Genomic DNA, 21,029 nt, shown 5'->3' on the forward strand with positions numbered 1-21,029 from the left:
AAAAATAACTCGCGTAACGCCTGCTAGATATATAAACATTCCTGATGTTAAGCAGTTGCAACTCATTGGTTTAGCTGATCCAGAGTTTTATAAACCTGGTCAAATACATGTTTTGTTATCTAACGAAATATTTTTTGATTTACTGGGAACAAATAGAATAAATATGCAAGACCTGATTCTCCATCAGTCAGTTTTTGGATACATCGTTAGCGGGTCAGTACGCATGCCGCAGCAAGGCAGTGTTGACAATTTTTGTGGGTTTGTGGAAAATGGGGATAATTTATCTGACAACATGAGAAGGTTTTGGGAGATTGAAGGTATTAATGAAGCAAAAAAAGTGAAAAGTCAGGAAGAGGAATTTTGTGAACAGCACTTTCTTCGTACACACGCGAGGCAAGATGATGGTAGATATGTAGTGGAAATGCCAATTAAGGAGGAAGGACTTAGCCTTTTAGGGGAATCGAGAGAAAACGCTAGCAAAAGACTGAATTATCTACTTAAACGCTTCACTCGCAATCCCGTAATGAAACACTTATACGAAGATTTCATTAAGGAATATAATAAATTAGGCCATTCCGAAGAAATTGATGAAGAGGATAGCTCTAGTTTCTCATATTATCTTCCTCACCATGGGGTTTTCAGGCCCGAGAAACCTAGCACTAAACTTAGGGTAGTGTTCGATGCCACTGCTCCTACGACTACTGGAATTTCGTTAAACGATATTCTGCTGAATGGAGGGTTAGTTCAAGACGAACTATTTGATATTATTTGCAGATTTCGAACGCATAAAATTGCCTTCACAGCAGACATTGTAAAAATGTATCGTCAGATTTTGATTAAAGAACATCAAAGAGATTTATTACGCATCTTATGGAAGAGTAGTGAAGAAGAACCAGTTAAGGTCTATAGACTGAAGACTATAACTTACGGTACTTCCAACGCACCATATCTAGCAACACGCACACTTAATCAATTAGCAGAAGACGAGAAAAATAATTTTTCGTTAGCAGCGCCAATAGTACAAAGGGATTTTTACGTCGATGACGTACTCACAGGAGCCCATACTCTAATAGAGGCTAAAGAATTACAGTCGCAATTGATTAACCTATTATCACGTGGAGGAATGCGTCTGCACAGATGGTGTGCTAATCATCCTGATCTTTTGCAGTTTCCGGATGGACAAGAGGAATATTCTTTCAGTAATTTCGATGACGATCAGAGCATCAAAACTTTAGGATTATTATGGAATCCAAAGATAGATTGTTTTTCGTACAAATCAACCATCAAGAAACCAAATACTTACACAAAGAGAACAGTGTTGTCTGATATTGCTCGCATTTATGATCCATTAGGACTGCTTGGTCCAGGGATAACAAAAGCAAAAATCTTCATCCAAAGACTTTGGTTATTGAAGCTTGATTGGAACGATCCGCTACCCGAAAGGATAATTAAGGATTGGCAACATTTTATTGATTCAATGCAATCTATCAACAATTTGAAAGTCAGTAGATATGTTTTACAGGATAGTTTTTCTGATATACAAATTCATGGATTTTCAGATGCATCAGAACACGCATACGGAGTAGCCATCTATTTACGCTGTAGAAGTGACAATAATTTATCTTCACATTTGCTTTTCAGCAAGTCCAGAGTAGCTCCACTAAAACCGCTGACAGTACCTCGACTGGAACTCTGCGCAACTGTACTGCTAGCACAGCTTGTTGCAAAGGTGGTGCCTTTATTGAAATTGGACATCAGCAAAATATGTCTGTGGTGTGACTCAACCATAGTGTTAGCATGGCTTCAGAATCCCCCGCATGTACTAAAAACTTTTGTTGCTAATCGAGTGTTGCAGATCCAAGAGCTAACACAGACATGCCAGTGGAATTATGTGCGTTCAGAGGAGAACCCGGCAGACCTTATTTCCCGAGGACTGAATTTTGACAAGCTGCATGATGCTGATCTGTGGTGGAAAGGTCCTCCATTCTTGAGTGAGGGTGTCATACCTAACAAGAACATTGACTTTGAACAATTAGAAAAAACAGAGACATTTTCTAATGAACTGAGAAAAAGAACTGACATTGCTTGTTTATGCACTTTGCCTTCAAAATTTATTGATAATGTACTAGATATCACTAACAATTATTTAAAATTATTACGTATTGTTAGTTATATTTTCAGGTTCATTTGGAACTCTAGGTGTGCAAAACAGAAAGGAGCACAGAGAAGAACAGGAGGAGTAAGTTCAAAGGAGTTAAATGAGGCAGAATCCTTTTTAGTAAGAGAGGTTCAAAAATGTAGTTTTTATTCAGAATACAACTCCCTCGCACAAGGTAAACCCATTAATAATAAAAGTAATTTACTTTCTTTGAACCCTTTTTTGGATGCAAATAATGTAATGAGAGTAGGAGGCCGATTACAAGGGGCCAATGTAATGTTTTCACAAAAACATCAAATAATTTTGCCTGTTAAATGCAAACTAACTAAGCTGATTGCTGAGCATTATCATCGGAAATATTTACACGTAGGTTCGCAAGCATTATTGTGTTTTATGAGACAGAAATTTTGGCCATTACAAGGTAGGAATTTAACTAGAAAGATTACCCATGAATGTATAATTTGTAGTAAAAATAAACCAGTCACTATCGAACAAATTATGGGGTCATTACCTGCAGAGCGCGTAAATCCAAGCTCACCCTTTAATCATGTCGGCACCGATTTTTGCAGTCCATTTTTTATTAGGTACAAGGGACAGAGGAAAGGAACTCTTCATAAGGTATATTTAGCTCTTTTCATTTGCCTTATAACAAAGGCAGTGCATCTCGAACTAGTGAGTGATCTCACCACTGACGCATTTATTGCCACCTTAAAGAGATTTATTGCTAGGCGCGGAAAATGCTCAATCATTTTCTCAGACAACGCAAAAAACTTCGTTGGCGCAAATGCCGAATTGCAAAGAATTAACAATTTAATTAGAAATCCTGACAAAAAATTAGCAGATTATTTAGGTGAAGAAGGAATAGTATGGAAGTTTATTTCCGCACGGACACCTAATTTTGGTGGACTATGGGAATCTGGAATAAAATCCGTGAAATATCACTTAAAGCGGATTGTAGGTAATGCAAGGTTGACTTTCGAGGAGTTATTAACTGTAGTAACTCAGATAGAGTCTGTTTTAAATTCTCGCCCTATTACTCCCTTATCTTCCGATGTAAATGATTTAGAGGCATTAACACCAGGCCATTTTCTCATTGGAAGACCCTTGAATGCTATAGTAGAACCCGAATTAATTGATATACCTGAAAACAGACTCTCAAGATGGAAACGAACTACCAGATTTATCCAGTTGATATGGAATCGTTGGTATAGGGACTATTTAAACACACTACAACAGCGTTCAAAATGGAAGGTAGAACAAACGAATATTAAAATAGGTATGCTAGTACTAGTTAAGGAGGATGAGCTTCCTGTCTGTAGATGGGTGTTAGGGCGCATTACAAGAATTTTTCCTGGAGTTGACGGTAAGGTTAGAGTAGTAGAAATACAGACAGCAAAGGGCATCATTAAGCGTGGAATTACAAAAATTGCAATTTTACCCCAAGAAGAAGCTTCCTAAGTTAGTTAAGTGTTAGCTTATTATTATAAAACTTGTATTGTAAATTGTATTGTGCACAAAAATTTGTATTGAAAATTGAATATTATTATATTGAATTAAGAGATGTTATTCGTATTGCATTATTGTATAAGGTAGTAATTGTACAATTTTGTAGGTTATTATGAGTATTATCGAACGAAATTATTGAAGTAACCCTTCAATGCCGGGGGGTATGTTAAGTCATTAAGACTATTTAACTGTAAGATTACGTCATTTTTTCTCTTCTTGGCGCCTTGCATGGCGCAGATGTTCATTACAGCAACCCTGTAAACGCTTACTCAGTTTTTTTTATTGCTGTTGTTATTAGTAGTAAGTCATCGCTTGAAAGATGGCACGCATTTGATTAAAGTTGTCGAATAAAATATTTAGTACAGTCCACTTCTAGTTAATTTGAAATTGTTGTATAACAACGCACGCGTCGCATGAACAAGTTGTAAATGCATTTTCGCATAAAGATTTGGAAGCGCAAGAAATTTTAACGACACTTTAAGAATAAATGGAAACAAATCAAGATATAATTTTCACCAAAACAATACCAGATTAACAAACGTGAAAGAAAGTAATTTGATAATTAATTAACTAAGCAAATTTTATATTGCAGTTACAAGTTGACTTGCAGTTATTATCTTCCTTTTTCTAATTTTTAGGCTGTATTTTTCATGAAAAATTATGAGTAAAATTTTATGAAAAAGATTTATTTATTAATGATCTTTGTTAACTAACTATGCAAATTAAAATTTTTATTGGGTTCTATGACTTGCATTAATTTTCTACTTATTTTCAATTTTTTAATGTTTAAGTTTCCTGCTTACATTTTCAGCAAAAGTTTATAAGTTAGTTCAAAAATAAGAAATATTAAAAGTCAAAATATCCCCCTTTCCTTCTTGCGCTACGAAACCATTATGCGAAAATGCATTTACAGCTTTTAAAACCTGAAAAACGCATATATGCGATGTCATCCTGTGATGATTTGTAGGTACTTTATTTTTTACCACAATATTTTTGACGACAATGTTTTTAAACTGCGATATTTTTTAACCACTTTATTTTCGACGACAGTATTTTGTACCACGATGTTTTAGAATTGCGATTTTTCTCTTTCTTTTCTTCTACGGTTTTTTGTACCAGGACGTTTTCACCTTGCGTTGTTTTCTCCGCGACGTTTTCGTACGCGATGTTTTTGCCACGATGTTTTCGGCGGACAACATTTTATTTTATTTAACTGCAATTGCTCGGTTCTGCATTTTAGCTGTTAGCATAGTTTAACTTTAGTAATGTTACAAGACAAAACTGCATTTTTTCCTATTTGATACAGGATGGTCCACAGAAAAGTAGCCTGCCTTCAGTACTGATTCATGTTCTTTAGAAGGCCATAGCTTCTTGCTGTCTATCTACTAATTATCCTTCTATATGCAGGCTCACCAGCGGCCGAGCGATAAAGTCGCTGAACACTGGTAGTTCGGTCCGAGGTTCGAATCCAGCTGGTTGCACGGGTGTTTTCGTAGTTTTCCCCATGTGTAACGTGTATACGAGTCAGTTTCCCTTAGAAACTCCACGAAGGCATCCCTTCCCTTAGGCAGATAGCCCTAGTGTGCTTTGCCATAATTAAATACACATTACCTTCTATCTGTTAACTATTCATCTATCCACTAACTATCCATCTATCTCTCTATCTGCGCCGACTTAATGTCACCAAATAAACCTGTAGTCCAGCTTTATATACTCGCGATAGTACAAGACGAACATCATCAATCTTGTATTATCATTGGAAGGGGATTGCTTTTTCGTGGACTCCCAGCATAGTAATATTTGTTTAAGAACTTCAGCCAAACATTTAACTTGTGAATGATCATTTTTTTGCATAGTATGCTAAACTGAAACTCTATTAATAAAAATATGTAATATGAGGCAGATAAACTTTATGCTTCTCAAAGGACTTAATAGTGAAACAAGAGATTTTTATCTAACTTCTAATTTCTGTCATTTACTTAAGCCTTTTCTAGTTTCCGTTTCATGTAGTCACGAGTTTACAAATAAGTTACAATCTAAACTTGGGTACAGATCTTGCGCATAACTGCAGACAGATAAATTTAAAAATTACAACATGTATTATTCCAGGAGTTTGGAGAGTCTAGAAGTGTCATTTACACTATACATTTCTCCACTCACTCTAAACTCATCAACCGCTATGCCACATTTAGATCCATTCAAACTTTTATTATGGCATTTTCGTTATCCAGCAGTCCTAAGTTATTAAAGATTGGACGTTTTCATTTGCGTGGCAAAAAATGTGTAGAACGGCGTTATATGCGACTTTTCCTTCTTGACCTTTCAGATATCCCAGCAAGTTGCTAAAACAGAGGAACCGCAAGAGGAAAAAACTGCAAAGAATATGAATTATTACATAACAGATACCGATAAGTTAGCGACTGAGATACAGAAGCATTTCAACGTCATGGATGATGTGCTTATAACCTGTAGGTCCTTTATGAACTCTTTGGTGAAAAACGTGGACTTGATGCGAGCTCTGTCTGGCAAAGACACAGAAAGAAGCAAACTTGAATCAAATGCCCTTACAAGTGAGTATTGTAAGTGTTATCATTTGTGTATAATCAGGTTATGTAAGTTATTATCGTTATAATTGTCATAGCTGTGAAATTAGTAGATTACCTCTTTTTTAATAGATTTCAATTCTTGCGTAAAGTTTTACTTTAAATAACCAATTATTTTCGTGTTAATTTTCTCCTATGCTTTCTGTTTCCGTTGACTTTCACTAGAATACAAATTAGGTAGGATTTGAAAGTGCTAATAACTATCGGTTTCTTATCTTGCACTGGCAACAAATATTCAGTTGTATTTACTAGCGATCGATACAATCCTGCAAACACTGAATCGGTTAATTGGAGCACTGGAGCAAACTCGTGTTTTGGGGAGTATGAATTTTATTTACTAATATAATTTCCTTATGACTTTTTGAGCAAGATATTAGAGTTATTCACTGAATTTCCATTTTATTCAGTCAAGTAGTTTTATTTATGCAGAAAGCTCCTAGCCAGAAGCATCTTTTAGTTTGCATTAAAATTTGAAGTAGCATACAAAACGTTAAATTCGATTTATAAAGCTCCGATGCAGGACTGTCCAAAATTTGATTTAAATTAGTTTCTAAGTTCGTACAAAATTTTGATTTTATGTTCAGTAGCTGTACTGACTGTTATTGCCATCTGTGAATGATGACTGCAATTATTTCTGATGAATTTGGCTAAAAGTATAAATTAGTGAATTTAATAATGATCGCTAGTTAGATCATTTGATTACACACAAAAATAGTAAATACGTTTTGTAATTTTTTAAAATTTATTATTATCTGTCCAAAGGGGCAATTTACCCAAAAGGGCTATTAATTTCGTTTTATGACGTTTCACTTTTCAAATTATTGCCACCAAATATTACAGCCCTGCATTACATTTAAAGAAATTAAATAATGAAGAATCTGCATGAATGTGTGTACGTTTCTCGCACTGTGAAAAAATAACAGTACCTATAGACATCAAATTTTGAATAACATAGTCCTCCATATTTTTTAGTTCCCATTCCCCGGCACGTTTTATTCAGCCCAAAAGGGCGTTAGCACAGAAGAACTATTGGTCTGGATACGGCATTTCTGTGCTGAGTCACTTTTCAAATTGTTGCCACTAAATATTGTCGCCCTGAATTATATTTAAATAAATTACATAATGAAGTATATGCATGAATACAGGATGTATCTGCACAGCAGTGACAAACTTTCAGGAGAGATAGAGTACTCCTACACCATGGTAAATCACATAGCAATGCATGATCGGAAATGCTTTCCTGGCGCGGTAGTGACGACACAAAAAAGGAAGGACATGAACAGTGAGACAAAACATATTTTATTATGTTTAGTACAGCAGAAACAAAAAAGTAAGAACAAAAACAAACAACGATTGTCGTTAAAGAAAATGTTCCACATTATAACCCCGGACCATGATGCAGAGCCTCATTTCTCCGGCGCATGAAAGATTTGCATCACGAATGGAAGATCGCACAGAAAATGCATGGCGCACGGTTCCTGCATCACAGTCCGGGTCGTAATTTTGAACAACTTCTTTGATGACGATCGTTGTCCCTTTATATTGTGTTTTCTTTGTTTTAGCTGTACTCCGAAGAATAAACATGTTTTCTTACCCCGTTCTTTCTTGATTTTTGTGTCGTCACTACGGCGCCACGAAACCGGTTCCGACCATGCATTGCTATGTGTTTTCCCATCGTAAAGTTTGTCACTGCTGTACTGATAAACCCTGTATATGTTTGTTTCTCGCACTGTGAAAAAACAACGGTTCCTTTCTGAATAACGTTGTCCTCCACCCGCATATGAGCACCCGAGTTTTGAATTTCGAATTTGTTTTATTACCTATTTTGCAAAACTTTAGCAAATTTGTGATTAAAAAACTCAACGATTCAAAGTGAGCAGTGCGAACACTGTACGGAATAAAATATTTTTATTTCCAGCGCGCGAGACTGTCTATCAGAAATTTAATATGCTGTTTTTAAATATTTTTTAGCCCAAAGGCTCTCGAAACGTGTGTGTACCTGTAAATGAAAAAAACGCCCCTTTGGGCGGTTTTTTTTTATTTTTTTATTTTTTTTATTGACTATTGTCGGAAAACTTTATGAAAATAACCTAATGGTTGAAATATAAGGAGAAAAACAAAACTATACGAATTTCGGAAACCAGTCAGGGACCCAGAAATTCTGAAATTGAATATTTGATAGTTTCCCAAATGCCATAATAGATTATATTTTTCCAAACTTGCCAATAGTTGTGTTCGCTGACACTTTTAAACGTAATTTGGATATAATGCTTTAAAATTTTCTATACAGTATATTCCATTGAGAAATGGAAAAGAAAGGCATAATCGTTGTAAGTTAATAATTAAACTAATTTTTACTTTTGTATTTTAAACTCTTTTATTTAACTTGAAAGAGCCCAATAGTGCTCGAATGGTTAAGATTGCTAAACACTTCTAGTTCGATGCTTGAATCACGGGGAATAGACTGACTAAGTGACTATTTTGCCCATGTGTAACAAAAAATATGAAACAGATTCCTTTAAAATGTCATTCAGTGAAGCAGTCCTTCCATTAAGCAGATACCGTATGCATATTTCACTTGTGCACATCAGAGTAGCCACTGAGTGAGGGGTTTCGAAAATGAATTCGCAGTTATGAATGTATGGCGTAATAGTAGAAAATCTCCTAGTGCTTTCGTTTTATGAGTTTTCTATCGCTAACATTTCACTTTCGCAATTTTTTATCACGCATTAATATTTGGATTGATGTTCACGGCATATTATCGCTCTTTACATCGAGAAAATGACTCATCCTTCAATTAGACTCGAATATTCTGCATTTACCAACACCTGTGGATTAAGAGAATTCAAGTGTATATTTTTTTTAATTGCGCTGAGAAGGACTGGAAGTGTTACAATGAATCTAGTATTTTCTTATTTTGAGTGCTTGCATTCCTTTGATTTTGAAAGTGTAAGATTCAGAATACATATTGTGTACAATCTGATTATATCCATTGTTAACATTAAAAGTTATATGTGAATAAATTGAATATATTTGTTGTTAGTAAGATATATTTATTCTGTTTGATGAGTATTTCTTGTGTAGACAGGCATTTAAGAGTGAGCAGTTATTAAATGTGAAATTTAACACACTAAATGTATACGAATGCAAATTAGTAAAGTTCACTTTGAATAAAATTCTGCATTGACTATTATTATAGAACAACTGTTTCATATAGACTGCAAAAAAAAAAAAAAAAAAAAAAAAAAAAAAGGTGCTGACTTCTATTTACATATATAATTGGTGTAAATATTTTTTGTCATATGCATAGTTTTATGTAAAGATAGCATTTGGGCTCAGATGTTTATCACATATATCTTTCTTCATTCTTCATCTTATTTACAACTTATTAAGTAATATTTCACGTGGATATTTTTGTGGAGTATCCAACATGTGTCTGCATTTATTTCAAATTCTTTCAACCAGGTAGTGAAATCTTCCCAATTGCTTATATTTGATCTAACTTTGCAACGAAAATTTTCAGAAGAAATCGACGAGGATTTAATTATTTTGTACACAAAATTGCGGAGCAGAATATTTTCAGCCATCTTCCCTAAATCTTAAAAGGTCATGTGACATGAGAGAAATATTACTATAAAATGCTCATTGGTCCATCCTAGAAGCAACTCCCTCGGTGTCTACACAGATGTGCACCTGTGAAAAATGCATACCGTATTTACTTCCGTAATAGTCGCACCATTTTTAGCCGGTTTTTTATTGTGAAAGTCTTGGTGCGAGTATTATGCTGGGAAATCTTGTACACAATATTGTACAATTTTCGTGATGTTTTGCGCTTCAAAATGGGGGTGTGACTATTACACGTGTAAACACGATACTCCGCATGTGTTTCGCCGTATTAAAGCAAACTCATTTATCAGGAATTAGTTGAATGTGTAGAGTGATAAATGTTTACCACCTATTGAGGTGCGTTTAATTTTATTCTTTCTTTTGTCTCTGCAGCTGTCACAAATGAAAAGCAATAAGGAACGAAGAAAGAATCAAAGGAATTCGTAAAGGAACGAAGGCTGTAATAATCTGTATATTTCTTTTGTAAGTAACACTCTGTAAAATAAGCAAGATTTTGTAATAAAGAACTTTGTAATACTGATAAACGATAAAGACTTTAAATTAGGATCAAAGCACATCACCTAATATTTCTCGGAATGTAAAATCTGCGATACAAGACACATAGTAATAAGCAAAAACCACACAAAGTTGGAATAAACTTGCTAAAATAGAATCCTTTCACGATGCCTACCTTCTGTATAAGAACACCATTAAATCAGCCCTCGCACAGGTTCCGTCTTAAATAACTTACCATTTATATTAAATTTGAATGGATAAAAATGGAATTTTAAATTATTAGAGATGTCATAATTCTGAAGAAATAATAATAACACGTAAGTTTATGTTTGTATTTGCTTCATTTTACGAAGTATGTGATGTACAAAATATGTTTTAAATAATTTAGAAATTAATTAATAATTAATGTTTAGCAATTTTAAATGTACCGGGAAAATGGCTGAAGGGAACACCAAACGTCAAATTTAAAAACTGCGTAGAACTTTACTCTGTAGAACAACTTCATAAAATAAAAAGTTATTACGTAAGTAAACTCTCGCTACAACGATACCTGATACAACAATAACTCCCTCTACTACAATAATGTTTTGTGGTCCCGGTGATTATGCATATAAACTAATGTTAATCACCCCCTCAATATTGCTATATTCTCTAGAACAATAAACCTCTGTAAAACGATCTTTTCAATCTAAATTTCAGTATTATTTTCTCCCTTTATAATAATATTTTGATTTTCAAATGCTTTTTTTTTTTTTTTTTCGTTTTCTTTTGTTATTTTTTCCGTCTATTAAGACTCATTGTGGATCTTCAACTTATCCCTGAATAAATAGCTATTGTTCAGATTTCAAAACAGATGAAGACCACCTTTTTGAGAATTGGAGTGGGTGAGGGGGGTGAAGTGTAAATGTATGCCTAGTCTCATTTCCCAGTAAGCTTTGGAATTCTGATAAGGTTTAAGGACATCTAGACCTGTCTGGTCACCTTGTCACAGAACAAGTGCCCTTTGTTAGAGGAACAGGGGGAAATGGAGGCGGGGTGTTGTTAATAAGTGATGTACTGAAAAGTGAGTTCAAAGGTTGTTTTATAGTCTTTAACGATTTTGAGTTCTACGCGAAACATTTGGTTTAAACTTTTCTTTCTTTCACGCGATATTGTTCCCTAAGATGGCAGGGCGAAAGCAACTATCTTTTCGAGATAAACTGAACGTTATCAATGATATTGATGAGGGACTGAAGCGGATTGATGCGGCTAAGAAACATGGATTATCGCAATCTACAGTTGCAACGTTCCTAAAGAAGAGAAAGCAAATCGAAGATGCTGTAACTTCAAATGAAATTAACCCAGAGCGAAAACGACTGAAAGTTGCGACAAATGAAAACATTGATGCTGCTGTTTTAAAATGGTTTCAAGAGATGAGAGCAACAAATGTCCCAATAAATGGACCTTTATTATGTGCAAAAGCACGGAAATTTGCAGCAATGCTAGGGAACGAAACTTTCAAAGCTAGCAATGGTTGGTTAATGCGTTTTCGAGATCGTCATGGAATAACTTTCCAAGAATTTCACGGAGAGAAAAAGTCAGCCCCGATAAACGACGCAAATGAATGGCGGCAAAACAAGATGAAAGAAATCTTAGAAAAGTATGCTCCAGAAGACATTTATAATGCAGATGAAGTTGGGCTGTTTTTCCAACTCCTACCCGATCGAACATTGGCATTCAAGGGTGAAAAGTGTTATGGAGGGAAGAAATCAAAGCAGAGACTGACTGTTCTTCTGTGTACAAATATCACAGGAACGCATAGAATACAACCTCTCGTCATTGGTAAATCATTAAAGCCAAGGTGCTTTAAGAACGTGAAAAGTCTTCCCGTGGAGTATAAAGCAAATAAGAAGGCTTGGATGACGTCTAAATTTTTTTCCGAATGGTTACAGAAGTTAGACAATGAAATGAAGAAGAGAAATAAAAAAATCGTTTTGTTGATAGATAACTGTGGTGCTCACACGTCATTTCCAAAGCTACAAAATATCGAAATCGCTTTTTTCCCTGCCAATTGCACTTCAATTTTACAGCCTCTTGATATGGGCATAATTAAGTGCTTCAAAGGATATTACAGAAAACGGTTGGTGGACTCCATACTTGTAAACTTTGAAAATAAAGTAGAAGACCCTTTCAAAGCTGTAAATGTCAAGGAAGCGTGTGACAATATTGCTAGAAGTTGGTGGGAATTACCAGAAAAAAACATTCGGAATTGCTGGAAAAAGGCCGGTCTTTGTGTTATGGAAGATAAGAAATCTGATAATGATGAAAATTCCATAGACAATGATCTCTCAGATGATCAAGAATGTGTTTTGCACATCAAAAAATCCGTACCCCAACTTGAGGAAACAAGCGGTAAAAAGTTTGGAATTAGTATAGAAGACTATTTAACAGCAGATGATGATCTTATGGTTTTTGCAGGAGTTACTGATGAAGATATTCTCTCTGAAATTACTGATGAGATAGGAAAAAATGATGATATTGATGATGATGATAATACAGGTCCATCGCAGTCCTTATTGTCATCCCAGGAAGCTCTTCAATCTGTGAATTCTCTACGGACATTTTTTTCAAACCTTCCGTCGACAAATGAAGAATATTTTCGTCCACTAGACTCAATGCATACAGTATTGGTGAACTTAACAGTTAAAAAAATCAATAAACAAACAAAAATATTGGATTATTTTCAATAAAAAGTGTTTTCAGGTATGTGAATATTTCTGTGCTTATTTTCTGAATTTATCTTATTTATTTATTTTTTTAGTATTTAAACCGCTATTATTAGTATTTTACAAATTAATTTCTTCTAAATATAGACTTAAAAGTAGTATGTTATGCACCTTAAACTAATAATAATAATAAAAAAAAACTCTTATGAAATGCTCAAAATATGTGGGCCCTCGATATAACAATATGCCTCTCTACAACAATATATTTATTTGGTCCCTAAAATATTGTTGTAACGAGGTTTCACTGTAACAAAATTACTATGAAATAAGCAATATCCCTTAATACAAATATTAATTATCCTAATAAGTAAATTAACCAACTTCCCTTTGCAAAATCTTAAGAATTCAAATGGTATAAAGGAGGTTAAAAACTTTGTTTCCTAAAACAAATCACTCAAAACTTTTTACTATCTTAAAGACAGTGAAATGAGCAATAAATAACATAAAAGAATACAAAAAACAAAAAATTCTGAAAAGCAAAGTATAATTAAAGATATTTGATCTTATATTTTCAAGAGAAAAAGTTACAATGAAATAAGCTATATCCCTTAATACAAATATTAATTATCCTAATAAAAAAATTAACCAACTTTCCGTTGAAGAAAAAAAATCATGCAAAACTTTACAATATCTTACAAACAGTGAAATAAGCAAAAGATAATATGAAAGCAACTCAAAAAACATAAAATTCCGCACAGAATTTTACTCTACAGAACAACTTTATCAAAAAAAAAAAAAAAAAAAAAAAAAAAAAACCAATAAAAATATATTATATATATATATATATAAAAGACAATGAAATATGCCAATCTCTTAAAAACAGTGACATAAGAAATACGATGAAAAACTGTTACCAAACCCATATTTCTAAAAGAATGAAACTATTCAAAATGATGCGATTTCATCAAAAATCTATCAACAACAATAAGACAGGAAAATTGTTGCCAAAATCACATTTTTAAAGATGTGAGATGTGAGAAGTGTACTCGGAAGCTTCATTTAAATTTTTTTTTTAAAATACAAAATATTATCATTTTTCCAAAATTCTTTTTGTAAAAGCAGTCGCAAGGATGAAAGTTTAACGTGTCCAAAAATCAAAGAAAAATAAACTGTACATTTTTAAAAATAAACGTTTTAAGAAAAAATCCCGTTGAAAAGGTGTTAAGCTCCCTTTGTTAAATAAATTCGTATTTAATCGATTTATTGAAACACGAAATTTATTTTAAGTTCGTAAAATAGCTAAGTGCTTACGTTTCATGACGATGTGAAAATGGAGTGTGTAGGGTAAAATCTCGTTTTCCTACAGCCTATTATGTCTCAAAATGACGTGATTTCGTCACAAAACATAAAATAAAAAAAATTCGAATTCGAATTTCGAAAAAATCGCTTCGAGGTGCACTGGCTCTTGTCTAGATGTACCTATGTACCAAATTTCGTAGCCGTGGGTCTATTAGCTTACGCGCAGCGCGAACGGAAGACACACACACAGACTTTATTTTATTATATATATATATATATATAAAAAAAAAAAAAAAAAAAAAAAAAAAAAAAGATAAATAAATAATATAAATAAAATAAAATAAAGAGTAAATAAATAAATTAACCAACTTCCCGTTGCCATCTGTTAACAAACGTCCAGTATCCAAGAGAAACATTAAATTTAAAATCTGCACAGAATTACCGCCCTCATTTTTCCAAGTGGCAACAGTGCTGATTTTCAACAGTCAGCAGTCCAGTATACAAAGCATTGAATTAAAAACTGTTCCCAAAACCACATTTCAAAAAGAATGAAACTATTCAAAATGATGCGATTTCATCAAAAAAAAAAATTAAATTAAAAGAAATCTTATTCGAATTTTGAAAAAGTCGTTTCGAGGCGCACTGGCTCTTGTCTAGAAGCACCTATGTACCAAATTTCGTAGTAATGGGTCTATTCGCTCACGCGCAGCACGAACGAGAGACACACATACACACAGACTCTTTATTTTATTATATGTAGAGAAGAGATAAAGTATTTAGCTTTAGAATTAGTATAGCATTATCTTTTTTTTTTTTTTTTTTTTTTTTTTTTTTTTTTTGTAGAATGAAGTGTAATGTTTTTAAATAATATGCTAAGCAATTGCGAGAGCATTGGTGTGATAATAATTAAAATAAAGATTATATCGTTAACAGAATGAAGTTGAAAGTGAAACCGAGGCTAGCTCTAAGTATAGACCAGTTAAGTTATTTGCTGAAACCCAGGCCAGCTAAGTTATTTGCTGAAGCAACATTAAAGAAAAAATATATATAGCCAATAAAAAACAAATATTTTTTTTTTCTTTTTATAATAACTAATAAGGCTGAACTGTAACAAATCTAAAGATAAATAGCGATGATTTTGTGTTACCATTCAAAGTAATGAAAGAACCTTCTTAAAATCCAATCTGCGATTCATCGTTGGTTCTTTTCAGCGTTTAATTAAATGGGAGCATGACTATAAGATAACAACATTTATGAAGAAAAATAGTACTTAATATTGAACAGAGATGGCAGCACAGTGTAAACATTGTGATCAAAACATTTCTTTGGAATCAGGTTATAATTATAAAAATAAGATAAGGAATTCAGTTTCCTCGAACTCCGTTGTTTTAAATTTATTATCTTCTGAATCAGTAGCACGTTTGGGTTTTCATTCGCAAAGAACCCGTTGGCGCCGTTGCAGTTTTACTCGCCAATCTCACCAACGGTTGATCGACCCGGAGGATGTCCGGCTATCAAATATTAAAACACATGGAAGTAAGCAGCAAAAACGTGATATTTAGTGCAAATAATCAAAATAATGAAAATAATGAAGTAACATAAATTTAAGTTAGCAGAGTTATTCAAGTTAGCAAAACAATATATTAAGCATATGAAAGTGAAAATGCAAAATTAACCGGTTAATCGTGATACACGAAAATAAATTTGTATTAAATTCAAGTTAGCACAGAAAACAATATGTAAAGCCTAACGGCAGTAAAATGATCATGTAATAATGACCCTTTTTCTTGGCAAAGTTATCTATCTAATGCAAAAAAATTCAGATCTGCCTTTGAATATCTTTCAGTATTATAAAATTTCAAAATAAGAAATTATGAAAGTATAAAATCAAAAAGCCAATTTTATAATTAATATCTTCACTGCATAATTTCAAAGTACTTCCAAAACTATCATTGAAAATCAATTACCATCACATTAATGAAATCAATAGATATTCTCATTTAAACATAAACTTAATTGCAACTATCTGATTACATAAGTTTTTAGTAAAAAATTATATTCTTTTTTGTTTTACTTTATGTATATGACTTTTGTTTTTACTTTATGTATATGTTCATGTATTGCACAAAATATTCACTTTAAATCTGGCATATTAATTTTTACTAAGACTTGCTTTCTTGCTTCCCAGAACTAAATTTTCTTGCATGTAACTCATAACAAGAATCAAGGAATGTATTAATTATTATTCAGTGCTTTGTAACTGACATGCAGTTCATCAGCAGCCAAACACTGAAGCTACAGAATTCAAGCAAATGGACTAGTTGCATGATTGTTTTCATGGTATTCCCAATATGTAACATGGATTCAAACCAGTTACCCTTAGAAAGACCTCCTTGAAGGCATCCTTCTTCCTAGGCAGATATCTCTAAACAAACCAAACCCAACTGATGTATGCTGCTAAAAATTTTATTGAAAGTCCACATTTAATAACATTATAAAAATTGTGAATATGTTCACAGTTAGATAATTTTAAACACAGTTATATGAATTACATCAATTGCATATATTTATTATACGAATATTTTAAATGTCAACTTTATAATTAATTAATATATTTATGGACAATATTTTTTCTTTCATTTTACTGTTCCATTTATTTTTTGAATTTAATTTCACTTTTAAATTTTCACACCATAATTTTATCAAAGAAGTCTTCTGAAATTTAGCCACAATTTCACTCATCCAAATCTGACAGGGTAGTTCACAGATGCAACATAACTATATCAAATATAGGATTGTATGGATTAGGAATTTTTATGTCATCTGTTTATTTATTTCATGCTTATGACTGCATAAGAAGACTTTCCTGAAACAAACGTTGTGTCACAAGCAGTGACATTGAGAAGTTTATTCACATATAACTGAGAAGCACAACCCTAATTAGCACTGTAATTGTTAAAGAAAGTATCCTAGCTTTTCAAAAGATTTGTTGCATGTAATGTGAACTTAATTACTTTAGCATTTTAAGAATAAGAAAGGTTTATGTGTTTAATTAATTCAATATCCAAATCATGCGAGGGCTAGCTGAAAAAGGCATGCTTAGTTCGTTCGCCGGGATTTCAGCTGAGATTGAACTACCATTATTCAGCCGTCTTAACCACTCGTAGGGCAAATGTAAAGAAAATGCTTGTAATATCATGTAATTGTTATATATGTAACTGTATCTGTTATTATCTTTGATCATAACTGTAATATAGAATAGTAGATGAGCAATGTATAATAAACGATGTTTGTGTACATCTTGTAATCATCACTGAGCACATACCCAACATATAAAAACAACACATGGCGAAGTCAGTCGTAGATTAAAAAAGAAAATCATTTTTTAAAGAACCACGCAGCGTTGGTAAAGATATTTTAAACAAAAACATGATGGGAAGTTGTTTACGGTGAAATCGAAACTTCTATCGTTGGTAAGTGGGTTGTTTATTTTTATTTGAAGTGGCTAAAATACGTATATATAAACTATTTAAAGTCCTAAATTAAGTATGGATGGATTAAAGCTACTAAGTATTCTAAATTTCGAAGGTAATTTAAGAGAAAATTGGAAGAAATGGAAACAAAAATTGCAAATTTATATGTTAGCGTCTGGTACTATTACTAACTTGAAATTAAAGTAGCTATTAGCTAAAGTTACACTAAATCACCTCAAATTAAAGTAGCTATTTTATTGCGTATTATTGGTGAAGAAGCACTTCAAAAGTTTAATACTTTTAATTTAAGTGAGAAGATAAGAAGAATGTTGACAAAATAATTGAAGCCTTCGAACATTTTTGCATACCGAAAGCAAACGAAAGTGTTAATAGACATATATTTTTCTGTCGAACACAGCATGTAGGTGAATCGTTTGATGATTTCTTAACCGATTTAAAGAAATTAAGTAGCAACTGTGAATTTGCAGAATTAAAAGATAGTTTAATAAGAGATAGAATAGTAAGTGGAATTCTAAATAAAAATAAAAATAGATTATCAAGTGAAGATCAGTTAACATTGGAGAAATGTATTAAAATGTGTAAAGCTTCTGAATTAGCAGAACTTCAGCTGAAAACTTTAAATGAAGAAAATAAAATAGAAGTGATCAAACTTAATAAATTTCTACCTTCAGAGGAAAAAACTCAGCCTTGTAAGAAAAACTATCATGTAAAACAAAGGCAACAAGTACTAAATCTTTTTCAAACTATCAAGGAAATAAGTACAATAATCCGAAACCATGTATAAAATGTGGAACTTTTCATAAGTTATACAATTGTCCTGCTTATAATAAGATTTGCTTGTACTGTAAAAAGAAAAATCACTTTTCTAAAATGTACACTTATAAAAATGTTAATGTTGTGCAGAATAATTTAGAGCATGAGTTGCATAATGTAATGAATATATTTTATGGTATGCATAATGTAATGAATATATTTTATGCATAATGTAATGAATAATGGTAATGAATATATTTTAGGGTCAGTAGAAGATACAAATCCATTTTCTAAAAATAGAACAGAATGGTTTGAAAAACTAAAAGTAAACATATCTAAATATTTATTTGTTAAGTTGGATACTGGAGCTCAGTGTAATATGTTACCATTGCCTAAATTTAAACAATTAAATTTAAGAGATAAATGTTTGACTAAATCAAAAGTCACTTTAAATAATTACAATGGTACTACAATTGATGTAGTCGGAAAATGTAAATTATTATGTGAAACATCAAAAGGGAACAAGGATGAAGTAGAATTTCAAGTCGTAGCATGCGATAAAACTGTTCCAGCTATTTTAGGTTTACCTACATTGCAAAAATTAAATCTAATACAAAGGATTTGTACAGTAAATCCTGATTCCAATGAAAAGTTACCATAATCTTTAAAAGGATATCAAGATTTGTTTAAACGAACTGGGAATTTAACTGGATATACATACCATATTAAATTAAAACCAGGAGCTGTTGGTAAAATAGAACCCTGTAGAAAAATTCCACTTAGCTTATTAAATCCATTTAAAAAGGAATTAGCAAGAATGGAAAAAGATGGTATTATAAAGAAAGTTAACTAACCAATAGAATTCGTGAATTCATTAGTGGTAGTAAGGGAAAAGGATGGCAGTTTAAGAGTGTGTTTAGATCCTCAGCACCTTAATCAAAATATACTGAGAGAACATTATCACATACCAACCTTTGAAGATATTTCATCTCAAATGACAAATTCAAAGGTCTTTAGTATTTTAGATGCAAACAAAGCATTTTGGCAAATTAAACTGTCAGATTCAAGTTGTGAATTTACTAAATTTAACACTCCGTTTGGTAGATATTGTTTTTTGAGGTTGCCATATGGACTGAGTTCATCACCAGAAGTTGTCCCCAGAAGTTTTTCTGAAATTTTTAGTGATTTAGAAGGAGTTCAAATATATATAGATGACTTATTAGTTTGGAATAAAGATAAAAAGAACATGATTTAACATTAAAGAAGTTGTTGTACAGAGCCAGAGAAAAGAATGTTAAATTTATTTTAAATAAATGTAAATTTGGGCTGAATGACGTGAAATATATAGGACATATATTGTCTAAAGATAGTTTAAAACCAGATGAAGACAAAATTAAGGCTATTCTAGATATAAAACCACCAAAAAATGTGAAAGAATTTTAGAAATTTTCCTAGGAATGATTACATATGTTTCTAGATTTATACCTAATTTTTCAGAATTGACATCATGTTTAAGAGATTTATTGAAAAAACAAGTTATCCGTAACTGGAATGCAACACATGAAAAAGCATTTAGAAGACTAAAAGATGTCTTAGTAAATAAACCAGTTTTACAGTATTATGATATAAACATGCCAGTAGTTTTATCTGTAGATGCCTCTCAAGAAGAACTAGGAGCAGTCTTACTGCAGAATAATTTACCAGTAGCATATACATCTAAGGCATTAACAGATACACAGAAGAATTATGCTCAAATTGAAAAGGAAACTTTAGCTATTGCATTTGCTTGTGAGAAATTTCACCAGTATATATTTGGAAAATATATTACTGTGGAAAGTGACCATAAACCCCTGGAATCAATTTTCAAAAAGCCATTAAATAAATGCCCTGTAAGATTACAGCGATATCAGTTTGAGATAAAATATAAACCAGAAAAAGAACTTTTTATAGCGGATGCATTATCAAGATCATTCACTAATAAAGGATTCGATTTCTTTGAAAGAAACATAGAAGCTCATGTTGGAGTGGTTGTAGAATGTATACCAATGCCTAAAGGTAAAACGGAAGTTTACCTTTAGGCATTGGTATACATTCATTGGTATTGGTATACATTGGAAACAGAAAAAGATGAAGAACTACAAGTTTTAAGAAAATTAATTAAAACTGGATGGCCAGATGAAAAATGTTTGTTTCCAGAACCGGCAAAACCATAATTTAACTTCAGAGAAGAACTATCAGAAGCAAATGTATTAATATTTAAAAATTCCTGTGTTGTTGTACCAAGAAGTTTACGAAAAGATATGTTAAGCAGAATTCATTATGGTTATTTAGGAGTAGTAAAATGCAAGATCAAAGCAAGAGAAATATTATATTGGCCAGGAATGTCGAA

General features: G+C 32.4%; 2 protein-coding genes across 4 annotated transcripts in view; one reads left to right on the top strand and one right to left on the bottom strand.

The window, feature by feature from the left end:
- The window catches only part of LOC118198515 (uncharacterized), a 63,234-nt gene extending 52,809 nt beyond the window's left edge, over positions 1-10,425 (top strand). For 2 of the 3 annotated variants that reach the window (XM_035370207.2, XM_035370209.2), the window contains 2 exons: positions 5,991-6,243; positions 10,267-10,425. In XM_035370207.2, coding sequence (XP_035226098.2) covers positions 5,991-6,243; positions 10,267-10,289 — 276 coding nt within the window. In that variant the 3' untranslated portion in view covers positions 10,290-10,425. The remainder of the gene's footprint in view (positions 1-5,990; positions 6,244-10,266) is intronic. The other variant, XM_035370208.2, reaches the window with a different exon arrangement.
- Positions 1-21,029, bottom strand: part of LOC146998652 (uncharacterized) — a 464,415-nt gene that overhangs the window by 77,915 nt on the left and 365,471 nt on the right. The window lies entirely within an intron of this gene.

The sequence above is a fragment of the Stegodyphus dumicola genome, chromosome 2 (assembly GCF_044657685.1).
Source record: "Stegodyphus dumicola isolate Sdum_Otavi_A_Nest chromosome 2, ASM4465768v1".
NCBI classification, from domain to species: Eukaryota; Metazoa; Arthropoda; class Arachnida; order Araneae; family Eresidae; genus Stegodyphus; species Stegodyphus dumicola.